The sequence below is a fragment of the Arachis ipaensis genome, chromosome B09 (assembly GCF_000816755.2).
Source record: "Arachis ipaensis cultivar K30076 chromosome B09, Araip1.1, whole genome shotgun sequence".
NCBI lineage: Eukaryota > Viridiplantae > Streptophyta > Magnoliopsida > Fabales > Fabaceae > Arachis > Arachis ipaensis.
Window position 1 is genome coordinate 7,435,655 of NC_029793.2, and position 18,413 is coordinate 7,454,067.

Genomic DNA, 18,413 nt, shown 5'->3' on the forward strand with positions numbered 1-18,413 from the left:
ATGGTGCCATCAATCAGTCTCATGTTGGCATAGAATTCACGAACTAAGCCAGGGTAAACCGGTTTTTGAATGTGAAGCAATGGAGTCCATTGAAGCAGTTCAAAAAGAGAAGATACATTTATCCCTTTGTTGGTGAGAGAGTCAAGGTTGACAAGATAGGTTGCACAGAGATGACGCTTTTCCAGAACCTCTTTGTGAAATTCATATGAAGCGCAGGAGTTGAATCTCGCAGGATCATAGTGAGAGTGTGTTTTGCTGAATTTGTTCTTGAAATCCAAGGATTCCAGGTTTGATGGTTCCTTGGTGTTGTGCAGAGCGAATCCTTTTGATTTTTGAGCACTCTTCCCACGCGTGGCTTTCTTCGGTGGAGATGGTGGTGGAGACGGAATGGGAGATGTGTGAGATTCTTCCTCTTCCTCCACAGGAACTCTCTCTTTCTTCTTCCTTGAAGAGGTTTTCGTGGCTATGACCTTCCTTCTCATGGTGTCAGTTTGTTTTGAGGGAGGTGAGGGAGAAGATGATGATGTAGAGTGAATATGGATATGGGTATGAGATTGTGGTGTAGATGGTTTTTGAGAGAAGAGAATCCGTTCGCTTTTCCTAGGGGCAGTTTTCTTTTTCATGGTAGTGAAAATGGAGAAGTGGAAGATGAGGGGGTTGAATAGAAACCGAATGGAGTGAGGGAGGAAGAAGGTTAGGGAAGCATTAAATGTGGAGTGGAGAGAGAATAAGAGGGAATTAAATGACCATTAAGTGGCGGTTAATACCTAAAGAGTTTCTCTTTTATTTGAAATAAATTGAAAGGTGGTTTCCTAGAATCAAGGGATTAGGTGAAGGGAAGGATTTGATTTGACAATAACCACTTCCAATAAGATTTGATGGGACATCAAAAAGAGATTATGATTTACATAGAGAGAAATTAACAAAACGGTTAGAGTGGGGTCAAGGAAATTCGATGGGGCCCATGAGAATTAATTTTTGGTGCTATCTCCCCCTTGATCACAGTCCTTCCAACACACTCTTATTTTTATCTCATCCATTCCTACGAGACAAAACTAAGCAGAATCAAAATTTCATCATGCCCAAACTTTTTCTCAAAGTGTAAAATCTGTCTTCACAGAGGGGTTTTGTAAAAATATCAGCAAGTTGATCTTCAGATTTTACAAATTGAATATCAATAGTACCCTTTTGCACATGCTCTCTAATGAAATGATATTTTATCTCAATGTGCTTGGTTCTTGAGTGCAAAACAGGATTTTTTGAGATGTTAATAGCACTCATATTGTCACAAAATAAGGGTATACTATTGATCTTTAATTTGTAATCTTCCAACTGCGTTTTTAACCAAATTAATTGTGAACAACATGCAGATGCGGAAATATATTTGGCTTCAGCTATGGATAGAGCCACTGTGGCTTACTTTTTGCTTGACCACATGTTGAGTGAGCTTCTAAGGAAGCAACACATGCCGGATGTACTCCGTCTATCCACCCTATCTCCCGCATAATCTGCATCACAAAACCCTACTGTACAAAAGTCATCAGATTTAGGATACCACAAGCCATAGTCACTAGTTCCCTTAATGTATCTAATGATGCGCTTAACGGCTGAAAGATGGGATTCTTTTGGGTGAGATTGAAATCTTGAACATACACCCACACTATGAACAATGTTCGGTCTAGAAGAGGTAAGGTACATGAGTGAACCTATCATTTCTCTATACCTTGTTTCATCCACATCTTGGCCATCATCATCCTTTTCAAGTTTCGTGCTAGGATGCATTGGTGTTCCCATTGGTTTGGAACTTTCTAGGCCAAATTTTTTGATAAGTTCTTTTGTATACTTTCCTTGGTGAATAAAGGTACCACTAGGAGTTTGTTTAATTTGGAGGCCAAGAAAGAAAGTAAGCTCTCCCATTAAACTCATCTCAAACTCACTAGTCATGAGTTTTCCAAACTCTTCACACAAGGACTCATTGGTCGAACCAAATACAATGTCATCCACATAAACTTGAACTAGGAGAATATCATCATTAGATGCTTTAATAAATAAAGTAGTGTTGGTGGTACCCCTTTGAAATTGATTTTCCAACAAGAAGGCACTAAGCCTTTCATACCAAGCTCTTGGAGCTTGTCTAAGACCATAAAGAGCCTTAGATAGTTTAAAAACATGATTTGGGAAATATTTATGTTCGAAACCGGGGGGTTGTGCCACATACACTTCTCTATCAATAAAGCCATTAAGGAAAGCACATTTAACATCCATTTGAAACATTTTGAAACCCTTATGGGCAGCATAGGCAAGAAGCAATCTAATTGCTTCCTTTCTAGCTACCGGAGCAAAAGACTCATCAAAATCTATACCCTCTTCTTGATCGTAACCTTGGGCCACTAATCTAGCCTTGTTACGAACAACTTGTCCATCCTCACCAAGTTTATTTTTAAACACTCACTTAGTACCCGTAACTTTCTTACCATCCGGATGAGGTACTAGTGTCCAAACCTCATTATTATCGAATTGAGCAAGCTCTTCTTGTATTTCTTTGACCCATGATGGATCTTCAAGAGCTTGTTTGACATTGTTGGGCTCCATTTGTGACAAGAGGGCAAAATTGCTTAGTTCGGATTGTCTTTTGGTTGAGGATCTTATTGTTACACCTTGAGAGGGATCACCAATGATAAAGTCATGAGGATAACCCCTCATAGACTTCCATTCTCTAGGCTTCCGGAGTGGTGTTAAGCTTTGATGAGTTTCTGGTGGTCTCACTGTTTCAGTTCTCGTGCCTGCTCAGGAGACAAAATGGAAATGTCTCCTCTAATCTGACGAGACAAAAATGGACTGGCAGATTCTTCATTTTGAGTAGATTTGGAATTTTCTTCATTGGTTCCTTTATTGACAACATCTTCACAATCTGTATCATCATCTAACACAGCACTGGGAATTGAATTAGAATCACAAAAAGTAACATGTATGGATTCCTCTATGATCCTATGTTCTTTGAGATAAATCCTATAGGCCTTGCTAGTGGTGGAGTATCCAACAAACATCCCTTCATAGGATTTTGGATCAAATTTACCAAGGTTTTCTTTATTGTTAAGTACAAAGCATTTGCATCAAAAAATATGAAAATACTTAAGATTTGGAGGGGTTCCTTTCCATAGCTCATAAGGAGTTTTCTTCAACCCTTTTCTAATAATTGTCCTATTCAAAATATAACAAGCTGTATTTACAGCTTCAGCCCATAGAAATTTAGGAATCTCATTCTCACAAAGCATGGCCCTAGTCATCTCTTGAAGGCTTCTATTCCTTCTCTCAACCACCCCATTTTGTTGAGGGGTTCTAGGGCATGAAAAATTATGAGCAATTCCAAAATCATCACAGAATTTTTCAAAGTCTTGGTTTTCAAATTCTCTTCCGTGATCACTTTTCAAATGGGCAATTTTTAAATCTTTTTCATTTTGAATTTTCTTGCAAAGAGTTGAAAAAGCATGAAAAGCATCATTTTTATGAGCAAGAAAAAGTACACAACCAAATCTAGAATAATCATCTACCACCACAAGACCATAGTATTTACCTCCTAAAATTTGAGTTCTTGTTGGACCAAAAAGATCAATGTGTAACATCTCTAGTGGCCTTTTAGTTGAAATTCCATCTTTTGGTTTAAAAAATGATTTTACTTGTTTGCCCAATTGGCAAGCATCACAAGTAAGATCCTTATCAAATTTGATATTTGGAATTCCTCTAACCAGATTTTTCTTAACTAGCTTAGAAATTTGGTACATGCTAGCATGACCCAACTTTCTATGCCGTAGCCATTTTTCAGATTCAAGAGAGGTAAAACATGTTACATTTTGTTCTTTCAAGTCCTCAAGAGTCAATCCATACACATTATTACACCTTTTAGCTTCAAATAAAATATCCCCAGATTTTTCACACACAACCAAACACACAAACTTTCTAAAAATAACTTCAAAGCCTAAATCACACAATTGGCTAACACTAAGTAAATTATGTTTCAAACCATTTACAAGAAGAACATCATTTATACAAGATGAAAAGATTTTACCAACTTTCTCAACAGCCACTATCTTTCCTTTAGCATCATCACCAAAAGTGACAAATCCTCCATCATATTCATCAAGCTTTATGAAGAAGGTTGTCTTTCCGGTCATATGCCTAGAGCATCCGCTGTCCATATACCACATATTTTCCTTCCGTTTGGATGCTAAGCATACCTATAAAACAAGCTCAAGTGACCTTAGGTATCCAAATTTTCTTGGATCCTTTCACGTTAAACCATCTCTTATGTCCTAAGCCATTATAATAAAAAACAACCTTGTAAACTTTATCACCTATCATCCTTTCACCAAAAAAGCATTGTATGGGAAAGTGTCCATTTCGGTTACATAATCTGCAAAATCTTGGAGTTGCTATTTTGTTAAAGCTTCTTGGGTTTTGAAATCTTGTATCATTGGAAGATTAAGCAATATTTTCAAAATGAGATTTTTCAATAGATTTATAGAACCCCAAGCCAACTTTATCATAAAGAGGTTTTTGGCTAGCCAAGATTTGATTCAGATTTTCAGAACTTTGTGTGAACTTGGCTAAGTCTTCTTTAAGCCTTTTGACCTCTTTAAGCAACTCTTCATTCCTTTTAAAACAATCAACATATGCAACAACCGAATGGTCACTTTCACAGCTCCTAAGTTGGGCTTTTAATTGCTTATTTTCTTCAACAAGATCACAAGTAGTTTCGGCCTCCCTTAGCTTTTCTTTTAGAAATCCATTTTCTGCTTTAAGGATGATAATTTGTTATTCAAGTTCTTGATTATCCAGCAAAAAGCATCTTATTTTTCCAGAAAGATGATCTATCATAAGATGAAGAGATTCAGTGTCAGGGTTGGGAATGATTACCTGCTCAACGTGGTCAGCCATAAGGCATGGTTGAGACTTTGTTTCAGATTCTTCATCGTCTTCAGAGTCATTTTCAAGATCTTCCCATGATGCCATCAGTCCCTTTTTCTTTCCTTTCTTCGGCTTTTCTTCTTTCTTCAACTTAGGGCAGTCAGATTTGAAGTGTCCCGTTTCTTTACAGTTGTAGCAAGTCACCTTGCTGAAATCTTTCTTCTGTTTTCTTGAACTGCCTCCTTTGCCTCTTTCCTTGAGCTTTACCATTTTCCTGAATTTTTTTGAAAACAACACAAATTTATTTTTAGATGAGTTATCAGTAGATTCATCATCCAGAGGGTTAGTAACAGATGAGAAAGCTATTCCTTTCTTTTTTGAATCTTTTTTCAAATAGGTGTTTTCAAAAGCAAGTAAATTTCCTCTCAAATCATCATAAGTCATGGAGTCAAGACCACTACTCTCAGAAATAATTAAAGCTTTTGTTTTCCACTCTTTTGTGAGACATCTCAACACTCTTCTCACTAGCACAAATTCAGGATACTTGATTCCCATAGCATCCAAGCCAACAATAATGGTGTTGAAGCGCTCAAATAGCTCATCAATGGATTCTCCTTCCTTCATTGCAAACATTTTATATTCTCTGTTTAACATATATATCCTGGTCTTTTTTACAATGGTGGTTCCTTCATGAGTAACTAGGAGTTTGTCCCAGATTTTCTTTGCTGTTGTGCATCGTGATACCCGTCGGTACTCCTCGAAGCTGATAGCACAGTTGAGTAAGTTGATAGCCTTGGCGTTGAGTTCAACCTTTTTTCTGTCTTCTTCGGTCCAGCTTGCTTCTGGTTTAGGAGTGACAACTCCTTCGGCACTTGTGATGGTTGGATATTGAGGACCTTCTAGGATAATCTTCCACAATCTGTAATCCACTGCTTGCGCAAAGATCTTCATTCTCTCCTTCCAAAAGGTATAGTTTTTTCCATTGAAAAGAGGAGGTCTGTTGCTTGATTGTCCTTCAGTCAGGTTGTAGGACACCAGATTTGAGCCACTGTTTTCTGCCATCAGGATCTTTTCTCCAAGCTGCAAAGCTTGATCTCTTTGAGACCAAGCTCTGATACCAATTGATGGTAATCAGTGGCTAAAAGAAGGGGGGTTGAATCTTAGCCCATTTTTTTGCTTGATAAAACTTGCTGGCCTTTGAAACAACTTCTGGAAACTTTTTGTCTTTTTATCTCGTAACTAGCCACGAGACTTTTTCTTTTGTCTCGTCCCCAGCCACGAGACTTTTTTTTTGTCTCGTCAGTCAGCACGAGATATTTTCAATTTTATCTCCTGGGCAGCGGTAATGGAGTAGAAGAAAGAGAGAATTACACCAAGATATATCCTGGTTCAGCTGCTAAGTGCAAGGTAGCCTACATCCAGTTTCCATCACAACAATGATGGAATTTCACTATAATCATCCTTGATTACAAAAACCAATTCTCCCTAGGAACAACCGTTCCTATCCGGGACAAGTCCAGAATCTAAACCCAAACTGAACTTGACTTGGTCACTGCCAAGCTTTCAACTGTAAAGTGCTAACCCAACTTACAAGGGGATTCCTACAGAATCATGAAACACAACACAGATGCACAAAGGACCTCTAAGGACATCTATGGCTTTTTCTTTTAATTTTGCACTCTCTGCCTTTTTCCGCTCTATTGATTTTTCATACAAACCTCACTGTTTGCCTTTTTCCATGAGACTCAAGACATGACAAAATTAAACAGAAAATTACAAAATGAAAAACATTGAAGGAGAAGAAATATGTTAGCTTCGGGAGCTATAGAAACTCTGTGCTTTGCACTCTCACTTCTTGAATCAAACCCTGACTATTCACCTTTACTTATAGGGAGAAGCCTTCAAGGTTGAAACCAAACAAACCAAGCCAATCTTCTTCTTCTTCAACTTGAACCGGTTCGGCCAGGGAGAGAGAAGAGATAACTCATGCAAAACCCAACATGCAATTACCTCTAGTCCTTCCTTGGTCACCATTCTTCATCAATCTGAACCCTTCATCCTTGCCTTGCCCTCCAAGATGAACTTCTGGCCCTTGATGCTTCATGATGATGATAGCTTCATCTGCTCCAATATCTGCCTCTTGCATCACGTAGCCACTCTAGCTACCTTCTGTGGTGGCTGAGCAGAATCAGAGACAAGCCATCCTCTCTAAGGATCTTCTTCACTGACCAAAATCTTCACTTCTATTTTTGGTATGGAGGAGCCAAGATCTTTTCACAAAATCTCACCACAAGTGAAAAAGGATCTTAGCCACAGCATACTTTTAGTTTGCTTTTTCTTGCCATCATTGTGATGGTCTTGTTGCTTGCACCATCTTCTTTTCGGTGGCTAGGTGTAGCTTCTATGGTTGCTGGGTAATGACCGAAATAGAAGAAATAAAAATGAGAGAGAGAAGATAGAGTTTGAAAGAAAAGCAATTAAATGAAATAGAACACATTAATTAAAGTAAGTTGCTTTTACTTCTCTGAGTTGCATGTAGCAATAAAGCCATCAATCAAATCAATGACAACTTCTCTCTCATAGTTCTCATACAAGTATTAACTTCACTTTAATGAAATTTGAATTCCACCACATGATTAAAACTTGAGGTCCCTTGGAGGCAAAGAATATTTGCTTTCCCTCATTAGGTTTCGGACCAAGCATGCAAAATTATTTGGGCTTGTATCAATGATAATTAAAACTGGCCCAACTAACAATTTGCTTCAGCCAAATCACTTAATCATTTTAACCAAGGCTGGGTATTTACAATCATATTGGGCTTATAATGATCATGATTGAATTTTGGCCCAATGTTAAATCTGCATAGCAAAAATTAATTTAATCACTATATATGAATTAATATATTTGTAATTAATTAAATTAATAATATTTAGTCATCACATATGTTAATTTAGAGTTTTCCAAACTCATCATATTCAATTTTTTTTGGATATATATTATTATCTGGTTATGGTTCTCTTTGCTGAATTCAATCGTTAGAGATAATAATGATTGAGCTGTAAAACATAATCAATATATAGTGAATTATGTTGCTGCAACTTTCATATTTTTTTAATATTTTTTTAGAAGACAGAGTTTTAAATCACCTAATTTATGTATAGCGTATAGAAGTATTAGTTCAAATAAATTACCTGATTTATGTACAGCGTACAGCATATAGTGAATTATGTTGATGGTTATGCACTTATGCCTGTGATTTTGGTAATTTGACCTGAAGCATTAGTTCAAATAACTCAGTTAATCGTTCATTGTACTTTCTTTCTATTGTATTAATCTTATGAAATGTAACTTGGGGTTACTTTTGAAGCAAAAAATTTTCAGGAAGTTATGTGTAATTTGTGAATCTGTGAATTGTATAATTATGTTTTTATGATTCTGGTTTTAGCTATGTTTGTCTTTGTTTATTCTAGTTTAGTTTTATACGAGCTTGCTTGAATTTGATATTTTTTGTGTTGACACTTGAATCCTTTCCTGATTGAATGTGCTAACTAGATTTGAAGGTGCACTTAGAAGTTCTTGCTGGATTTGTGAACATGAAAGGAGATGTTATTATTGGTTTAAATTTAGTCTGTATTCTATTTCATTTGCATTATCACTGTTAAAAATAATTGTGTTGTTAACAAAGGTACCAATGTAAAGATAGCATCTCCTCCATCCGTTTTAATCACTGGTGCTATATTATTATTATTATTATTTGCCTTTTGATTTCAGGTTGGTTTGCTTAAAGATGTTTGGCTGTTTTGCAGGCGAGAGCACCAAAACATGATTCTCTTTTGCTGAAAAATTATTTTTATCTTTTATTGTATTGACTATTGAACTTTTAATGACTTTAATTGTCATATTATAATTTCTTTTGTCGTTGAATTTCATTGTATTAAGACTTTTGTTAGTTATTGTGTTGTATAATTACATGTTATGGCTTTGTGAAATAGTATGACGTTTTTTTTTAATCAATTGAAAAAATCGAACAAACCAAACCAAACCAAACCGAATTTAATTGGTTTGGTTTGGTTTGGATGGTCTTGATTAAAAAACCGAACCAAACCGAACCGCAGTTTAATTAAACGATTGGATCGGATGACTTTTCTCTAAAAAACCGAACCAAACCGCACCGCGAACACCCCTACCAACAGGGACGACAGCATCAATGCTCTCTCTCTCTCTCTGCTCGATCTCCCTTTCCTCTGGTGTGCAATGGCGGCTTGGCAAGTTCGGCGGTGACATGGCAGAGCGTGGTGGTGGCGAAGCAGCAGCAAGGCGGCGACGGCGGCGATGAGGCCCACCAGCGCCGCTGCATCTTCTCCCTTCTCTCTCTCTCTCTCTCTCTCTCTCTCTCTCTCTCTCTCTCGGATATCACTCTCTTTTCCCCCCTTCCCCCAGCGGTAGCGACGGTGGCAGTAACACCCACCGCGCCGCCTCCCTCTTCTCTTTTCCCTTCACCGGTCTCCCTTCCCCTCTGCTCTCCCCCTTTCCTTCCTCCCCTCTTCCTTTCTTTGTTTTTTTCTCTCATTCCCAGCTACTGCTGTTAGGTGTGTATTTGTTGCTGCAAAAGAAAGGGGGGTAGGGTTTCTTTGGGGTAAAGGGATAATTGGGTGTTAATTAGGGTTAGAGTTTGGTAAAAGAAATAAGGGTAGTGTAGGAATTTTGATAAAAGTAGAGGGTTGGATAGTAATAAAAGAATTCAAATGTAAAATGTTTTTAAAATAAATCAGAACATTATATATACTTCTAATTTTTCAAATTAGTACTTAAAAGTCAAATATTCACGCACGGAATAATTTCTTACTAGGTCTATGCATATAGAAAAAAATTATTAATTAGATAAATTTATTAAATGAATATAATTATCACAAAAGTGACTAATTATTAACACATTTTAAAATAAATAAATTTAATTTGAACATACATGCGTAAAATTAAAAAAAAAAAGTAGAAAAGAATTTTGAGTTCTTTATGATCTTAATTTTGATGAAGCAAACCACGAGCAACATATTTTAGGACATTGCTGAAATGATTGTGACAAACTTAAGCATTAGGGTAGACATATATTGATTAACAATTCGATCAACAGCAATATCATCTTTAAAATTATTGACCCTTTTTTCTTACTTTTGTTTATATGTCACTTATTATTGTAGGACCCTCTACGGATTTTTCTTGGATATTTTTCTTATTTAGTGAAGTTTATGTCGTTTTTCCCAACAACATCAATTGCTTTTATTAGTAGGGTATGCTTTTAACGGTATATTATTTTGTGAGCCTAGTAATTATTTTCTTTATTTTACCCCCTTTTTTTCACGAGCTAGTTTCTCATTGGATTAATCCATTGATATTTAACGCAAACTTACCCTAATTATTAACTAGCTAGGAACTTTATGTAGGACTAATTACTAACCAATAATCTCTGATAGCGCCATAGAGCCATTTCTTTTCTTTTAATCCGTGTATAAATACCCAAATTAATTAAAGAGATTAAGAAACTGGGTGGTTAGGAAAAATCAAGGGGTAAGATGCACATGGCTATCCATTTTCGAAGAAGTGTCCCCATCATAGATTTGGTTAGTTGTTTCAAAACTCAGTGTGTGAGTCTACTCTATACCTTTTGCTTTATTATCTCTGCCATAAACCATGAAAACAACATTGTCGATTGTGACCAAGCATGGCCATGGTACTAGCCACCCAAAAATCACACAATACGATTCCCATCTGTCGGTGATTTTAATTACTCAATATTTTTTGCTAAAAAATATTTAACTACAAAGCTCATGGAAAGTTGGAAACTTATTATTAAACTGTTATTCTTTTAATAAGAATAATACTCTAAATCAGTTTTTAATAATACTTCTTATACTATATTTTGACACTATTGTAATTACTGAATATAATATGATAAATTACTAATCAACATTAATTTGATCATAATTTTATGTGATGTCTACATGACAGTTTGAATAATTGCTAGACAGATCAACATGACATTTTTTTGTCATTATCAAACTAAACAGGGAATGAAGGTATAAAAAGAAAATCAGCAGTGTTAAGGGCAGCAGTTTTTTAGATTTTGGGCCATCGAGTAACCAGCATAGGTATTTCAAACAGAGAGATGGAGAGGAGGATTGATGGTTAAATGATTTGGCGCGTAGCAAAAATTTTGCTGGCTATATGATAGCTAGAATTTTATCAAAATTGATGGCCCCGAAGACTTTCCGAAAGACCATTACTAGAGACTAATAGACTTATGTTTTGCAACTTAGGATTTAATCAAATCAAACATTTTCTTTATATTTGTAAGAGTTAATTCATTTATTTAGTTGCATTTTACTCTCCTTAAACAAAGAAAAAGAAACCACACTAGGGGACCTTTTACAATAATGTGGGGCAAGTGACAAGTTGAGTCCTGGACCTTCTGGGATCTGAATTCTTCACCATTAAAAAAAAAAGGTTAAAGGAGATAATAATTAGGGTAAAATAGAATAAAGAGTAATTTTGTTATTTTTCAGTTTGAATGGTGACCACTGACCACACGTACGTCGCAAACAAGCTAAGTATTGTATTGAAATAATGACATCCTGTATAATATAATATTTATTTATATGAATATTATCTCCCAGTCATTGCAACCCTTTCTCAAGTAGCATTTCCATCCAAATATCACTTTTTTGACGCCAAAGTTGAAAGATTGGTATTGAGAAATCAAGATGCAGCCAACAAGACAAGAAGAAATCTTGTGATCTGGAGCAACTTCAACAATGATCGAAGCTTCTCTTGAGTAGTAGTCAGGGAACCACTCATTAGTTATGCTCTCTTTACTTGGTAAATAGTAGTACAAGAATGTATTACCGTTGTTTGCTTCATTATGCGGATATCCATCATTATTTGCCACAAGTTCTATCCTGGATTTCAAGTCTTTCAAAACTGCTTCATATGCATCATCATCCAACATTGTGCAGTTATGGAATCCAAACCATGCATTGTGTTGTCTAGGTGGTTCACTGGTTAAACTTGAGAGTGTCTCCAAAGATTTGCAGTTTAGTGCTTTAAAGTATATAATAGATGGGGGAAGTGGAGGTACGTATTGAAGCATTTCACAATTAGCAATCCAAAGTTCTATGAGCTGTTGAAGATTCTTAATGCTTGTTGGCAAACTTTTAATGACATGACAGTCATCCAATGCTAATACTTGTAATGATTGTAAGACATGAATGTTGTCTGGGAGTTCAGACAACCTCTTACATCTGTAGAAATTTGTTAGAAAACTAACTTTCTTCCAACTAATAATCAATTAATAAAGTAAAAAAAAGGGTAAAAAAAAAGTAGAATTAAAATAGAAAAAAACTAAAATATTGATTGATTGTTGCTACTATAATTACAATTATAATAGGAGATCATATATTAAAAACAAACTCAATTATAATATAAAAAGTAAGCTGCTCAAGAAATAGTAATTTGATCAAGTATAATCAAAAGCTTAGCTAACATAATTGGGTAACTTACTAGTAATTTTTGGAACCACGACGTAAATCGACTCTTTCTCCGGTTCTCTGTACTCTCACTCTGCGACAAGAATATAATTCTTTATGATCCCCCACATTTGATACATTATTACTATAATACAATAATTAACCACACAAACAGGGACGATATCAAACAACATACTTTGGTATAAAATTGACAACACATCATGAACATAAACATCAATATGCGAAAATGTTTTATTTCAAATTTGTCTATTCATAAATAGTATAACTTTTGCAACGTGATGTATTAGTTTGGTAGCTTTGACATTTTCGAGGTCTAAATTTTTTTGGGAGTGTTAGGTAAACAATGACTATCTTGAACAATATGAATAACCACCAATCAAATAAAAACATACTACACCTCCAAATTAACCATTTAAATCTTAATATTAAAATAACCATCCGTACACCTAGTGAAATGAACATCCAATATATCTATTGTTCACATTGTTTAATATTTTCATTGTCTACCTATACTTTTTCTAATACTTGTAATGATTGTAAGACATGAATGTTGTCTGGGAGTTCAGACAACCTCTTACATCTGTAGAAAACTAATTCCTTGAGAGACAAGAAGGCAGGGGTGGGCAATATTCTTCTTAACATGATGCATGTGTCATCTTCATGTTTTATTGGATCCGTGAGCGCAATTATGGAGGCAAAGTTTTGAGGAAGCTTCTCAAGAGAGTAACTGATGTTAAAACTGAACCACTCAAGATCTTTGAGATGCATAATAGTGGATGGCACTTCACTCAAAGCCGTTGACGGTAAAAGTAACCTGAGGTTGGAATGATCAGCCATCATGGAGATTGAGAACTCTTTCAAATTGGAGCAACCAGTGGCCCACAAGCAATGGAGAGAGGGAGAACAATAATCACCGCAAAGCCTCTTTAGCGATGTGCAATAGCTCACGTGTAGTTCTTCAATCTTGGGGAGAGAGAAAATAGATGGATCAACATCTTGTAAGCTTTTACAGCCATCGAGTTTTATTGATTTGAGATTCGTGGCACCTGCTAAATTTGGGCACTCTATCAAGTGTTTGCAGCAACAGAGGTCAAGAAACTCCAAACTTGGTAGATTCTGTCAATCCCAACAAACATGTAAAAACATGTACATGATTAGTGGAAGAAAAAAGTGTTGTTTTATTATTTAATGCGTTACACTCTCACTTATTTTAACTTTATAAATTAGGGGAGTGCTAGGAGAACGATGAAAATTTTGAACAACATCAACAACTACTAATCAAATGAAAATACATTACATTCTAATTTAATGCTACTAATTAAATTTACTCTTTTAACCCTATTAAATTTTTTTAGTTGTCCATTACAATATTAAAATAATATATAATTTATTCGAAATTTAGAATATAGAACTTGATTTTATTAGTATTTAGTATATATATTGTTGCTTCATTCAAATCAAACATCATCTATATACAATCATAGGAGTGAAAAATCCGTTTGGGGAAAAAATTTTTCGAAAGTGAAAACTCTTTGATGTGGTTGATTGTTACTTTTATTATCTCTTTTTGTTGAAGAAAGCATTGCATCATGACATATAGTGAATTAATACGATGTAGCAAAACAAGAGAATGTTAAATGACAAGAAATGTCTATTGAGAACCAATTATGTTCTTTGTTTTAATTTAAAAAATTATGATGGCTATATATAAATAATTATTGGGTGTAGTTTAATATTTATCTCTTTTATATATATGTCATTTGAATCTAAGTCATGTATTTTATTATCATTTTTTTCTTATAAAATATTCGTTGTTCTCTCGTCAAAACTTATTTAATTATTCTGTGATATTATAGTTACTTTTTTTGTAATAAAACTTTATTCTTATGAAATATTTTAGTGTGATATTTTATTCTCACAAAAGTTTATATAGAAAAACATTCTCTTGATTAAATGATGAAAATATGACTTTTTAAGAAATAATTAGCATGTAAGAATATTTTACAATATATAAAAAGGCTCAGTCCTTTTTCTAAAAATTTTTATTATACAGAATAGAATTACAATACAAAATTTATTAACTAAAATTTAGTTCTTTTACCTGCTATAAATTAATCTTACATAATAGAGTAAGTTTATAAATTATAAATCTTGAAAAAAACGTCCCATAATTAATATTACTTATACTAACTAATTTCTATAATATAATATCAATCTTTATTTTAGTATCTAACAAAATTATCAAAAAAGCATAAAAAGAAATATAAACATGATCCTACCTGTGGTGTATCCCAAAGTTTTTCAACATTGCTATCTCGCATAGAAAGCTGAACAAGTTTTTTAGGCCAACAAATAGATTGCACAAACTTAAGTGGACATTTATTCCACTCAATATACCTTAAGTCATTAGGAAGTTGAAAACCCTCTAGAAACACTGTGTTCCATTCAAGATCCATGTTGAAATTTCCTCTTAAAGCAAGTAACCTTAACTTTGGCATCTTCCTTAATGCAATGATGATTATACGTGGATCTATTGTAACTTGATTCATATCCACCGTCATGCTTTCAACTCCATGAATATCCTGCAAAATTTATAAGCATTGCAATACAATGTTAGTACCATGTTGCTGTAAGCAATATTTTGATACAAACATATATACACTCATCTTGAAGACCAAACCATTAAAGCATGATTTTCTTACTCTCTCATCTTGGAAAATATTGCAAATTTCTTCGGTGGTATTCAACAGTCTTATTTGTTGACCTCCATTTTTGTTATATTCTTCATGAATGATTTTCCAACACATTTCCTGTGTCAAACTATGCATTTGTATGTATTTATCATAACGAACATTCGAATAAATATTTATAAGAGACTTGTCCAATAGACTTTTTATTCCTATATCTGCAAAGAAATCACAAGAATTTAATATTCTTGTTATTTCCTCCATTTTATGCCCGTGGAAAAAGCATGCAACATCTAAAAGGATGTTTTTTTCATCATCATCTAATGCATCATAACTCAATCTCAACACTTTCTGAATATCTGCATTGGGATACTTTCTTAATTTTTTCAATGCACTATCCCATTCAGCTACACTTTTGCCGCGAAGAAATGATCCCAAAATTTTCAAAGCCAATGGAATGCGGTTAGCATAATTTATGACTCTAGCTGTTAGTTCACCATACCCCTCTTTGGGATGGGAATCAGAAAAGGCATAATGGCTAAAAAGTTGATAGGAGTCTCCATTACTCATTTGCTTGATTTCATGAATTTGTTCAACTCCTCCACTTGTAAGCACACTCCTGTCCCTTGTTGTCAAAATGACAATGCTACCAGAACATAGGCAAGTACGCAAACCTGGAACCAAATCAGTTGCAATTGGCGAATCAACCACATCATCCAGTACAATCAAAGCCCTCTTCTTCTCGAGTTTACTTTTAGTGCGAGAGTCTAGTACTCCAATATTGGTATTATGAAGATCTTGGTTTAATAATTGAGAAAGAAGTCTGCTGCATATGTCACTGAGACATGGTTTTCCTAATTCTCTGGAATTTGACAAGAAGCAAGAGCCTTCATATTGAAAAGAGTAATTATTGAAGAGAGCCTCAGCAATGGTTGACTTACCAATACCGCCCATACCCCAAATTCCAATCACAAGAACCTTCTCCATCTTGAGTCTCATCAAAGATTCAACGCGGGTATAGTTTGTGTTACAAATAAAAGGTCTGTTGAGTCCATCTATGAAGCACTTGTTCTTCACACAATGTGGCAAAATTGCTTTTAAAATGTCACTAATTAACTTAGCTTCATCATCCCTGGCAAAAGATAACCACAGCATAGATCGAAGTGAAAATGGATAAACATATATAGTTCCTTGCAATCCATTATTTTAATTGGAGTATAATAATACTCTCTTTTAGTTAGTCAAGTAAATTTGTATATATATCATGAAAAAAAATATCGTGTAACACCAATATATCTTGAACAATATACCTGATTTCAATGTAAAATCATAATGAATGTTACGATTTCCGAAGATGTCATTATTTGAATTTTACGTTTTTATATTCTTTTGCCATTGCTATAGCATCGAAGTTGACATTGAGAGGTGTTTCTTCTTTAGACAAAAAATAATATTTTCACGTTAAAGATACTAAGTGCATGTTTGGGCGCCATTATTTTGTTAAAAAAAGAACTTTTTTCAATGAAAAAAGATCTTTTTTATTTTTTAACGTGTTTGGCAAATTTCTAATAGTAAAAATAAAAGCACTAGTAAAATCAAAAAAAGATCTTTTTTGAGAAGCTGTAATTTACATCTTTTTTTAAAAGATCTTTTTTCCTTAAAAAAAAGATGTTTTTCATGTAATAAATAAACAAAAAAATACTTTTATATTGTTATACCCAAATATAATTGATTGATAAAAAGACCTTTTTACATGAGATATCCAAACATAAAATTACTTTTACTTCTCTATAAGATCATATAAAAAAAAATTCAAAAATAAATATTTTCTTACAAATTCAGCAAAACAGGGTCATATTACCTGTGATCATCAAAGGTGATGCCAGAAAGATTGGCAGCTTGAGTGAGTGCAGTCCTCCATTGTTGCACATGGCAACGGTCCTCCGAAGATCTCTCATGCTTATCAAAAGCTCTGCGGTAACTTCCACTCTGCTTGCGAACATGTGTGGGCTCTATTCCGTAGAACACTGGAATCACTACATTTTTATTGTTCTTGCGTTCCACGATCTCCACCAGCTCTTTCAAGCACCACCTAGAGGATGCATAGTTTTCGGAGAAGATAACAACAAACAAGTTTGTGTTTCTGATGGCGTGAAGAAGTTCGTCCCAGATGAGACCTCCTTTGTCCATGCCGTCATCGTCTCTGAATGTTTGAATTTGGTTTTGGCGGAGAGCGACTTGAAGATGGCTGAGGAATCCTTTGCGCGTGTCTTCCCCTCTGAAGCTGATGAAAACATCGTATCGATAAGTCGCAGGTGCTTGAGAAGAAGAAGAAGGAGCAGCAGCAACCAAAAGTGACATGTGTCTATGATGGTAATGAATGAAGTGATTCAGCACTTAATTAATAAGAGAGCAACTATTTCTAATCTCTCATGGACTGCTGATAACCATATCTTGTATTAACGCGTGTGTAGACTATATGCGACGAAGACTCCACTTGGTCAACGTCAACGGAGAAATTTTCGTGCGAGTGGCTTTACAAAGATCAGAGAGCAATTGCTTGTGCAGTGGTTGAGAAAGTCACTGGAACCCATCTTTTCAATTTCCGCGTGGGGTCCATAAAAAATTATTATCTTTGTTGTAACCGTAATTGGGGGCTTAGCGGGGAGAATAAAGAGGATTAAAACGATTATCGGTGAACAGAGGGTTGTAGGTGTTGCTTCTTAAAATTAAAATATTGAATTAATGTTAATTAATTTCTTATTTTTTTCCATTAAAAATATTGATATTTAGTATTTTCAATCGATTAATACTATTGCTTACACTGCACACAATAGATAGTCAAGACTCAAGAGCACAAGGTTGAGGGAAAAGGAACTTTACCTTGTTTCTTTTCCGTGTGGGTCCAAAACAATATACAAGGAGCCTTGAAATTGCATTGTTACTTACAAAAGAGGATAGTATAAATGGTTTCGGGTACTATCTCTCACCAAGATAAGAGTATCTTCAAATTGAAATTGCATTCCTAAGAACTTTTTAGTTAATATTTGTTAGTCGGAAATAATCGTATTCGAAGGTAGAAGCGATTCGAAATATTGAGTAAACTGTTAGTGTTGCAAGTGAGAAGTGTATGAAATTAGTCTCACATCAAAGAAACTAAAGAAGAATGAGAAGTTTATAAGATGAAAAATTCATTAATTTAATATTTTAAGATTTTGAGTTGAATGTAGTGTCTTCTTACAAAAAAAATTGATAAAACAATAATTTAACTTCGATTCTG

General features: G+C 34.7%; 2 protein-coding genes across 2 annotated transcripts in view; both read right to left on the bottom strand.

Moving 5' to 3' along the window:
* Positions 12,369-18,413, bottom strand: part of LOC107614880 (TMV resistance protein N-like) — an 18,132-nt gene continuing 12,087 nt past the window's right edge. The window contains exons 5-6 of the mRNA XM_021110867.1: positions 15,421-15,426; positions 12,369-12,521 (exon numbers count right to left, since the gene is read on the bottom strand). Coding sequence (XP_020966526.1) covers positions 12,397-12,521; positions 15,421-15,426 — 131 coding nt within the window. The 3' untranslated portion in view covers positions 12,369-12,396. The remainder of the gene's footprint in view (positions 12,522-15,420; positions 15,427-18,413) is intronic.
* LOC107614881 (TMV resistance protein N) lies at positions 13,408-17,633 on the bottom strand. The gene is made up of 4 exons (XM_021110870.1): positions 16,995-17,633; positions 15,149-16,265; positions 14,844-15,028; positions 13,408-13,562 (listed from the first exon to the last, which is right to left on the bottom strand). Exons 1-4 carry the CDS (start codon positions 17,492-17,494, stop codon positions 13,514-13,516), a joined length of 1,851 nt encoding a protein of 616 aa, XP_020966529.1. The 5' UTR covers positions 17,495-17,633; the 3' UTR covers positions 13,408-13,513.

Bases quoted from the DNA above. Each gene is read 5' to 3' on its own strand.
- LOC107614881 (XM_021110870.1), bottom strand. From the start codon at position 17,494: ATGTCACTTTTGGTTGCTGCTGCTCCTTCTTCTTCTTCTCAAGCACCT. The intron at 15,029-15,148 runs GTAAGAAAATCA...TAAATTTTGCAG, and splicing joins ATATTTTCCAAGATGAGAGA to GATATTCATGGAGTTGAAAG. The intron at 13,563-14,843 runs GTATATTGAGTG...TGGGATTGACAG, and splicing joins CAACTTCCTAATGACTTAAG to AATCTACCAAGTTTGGAGTT.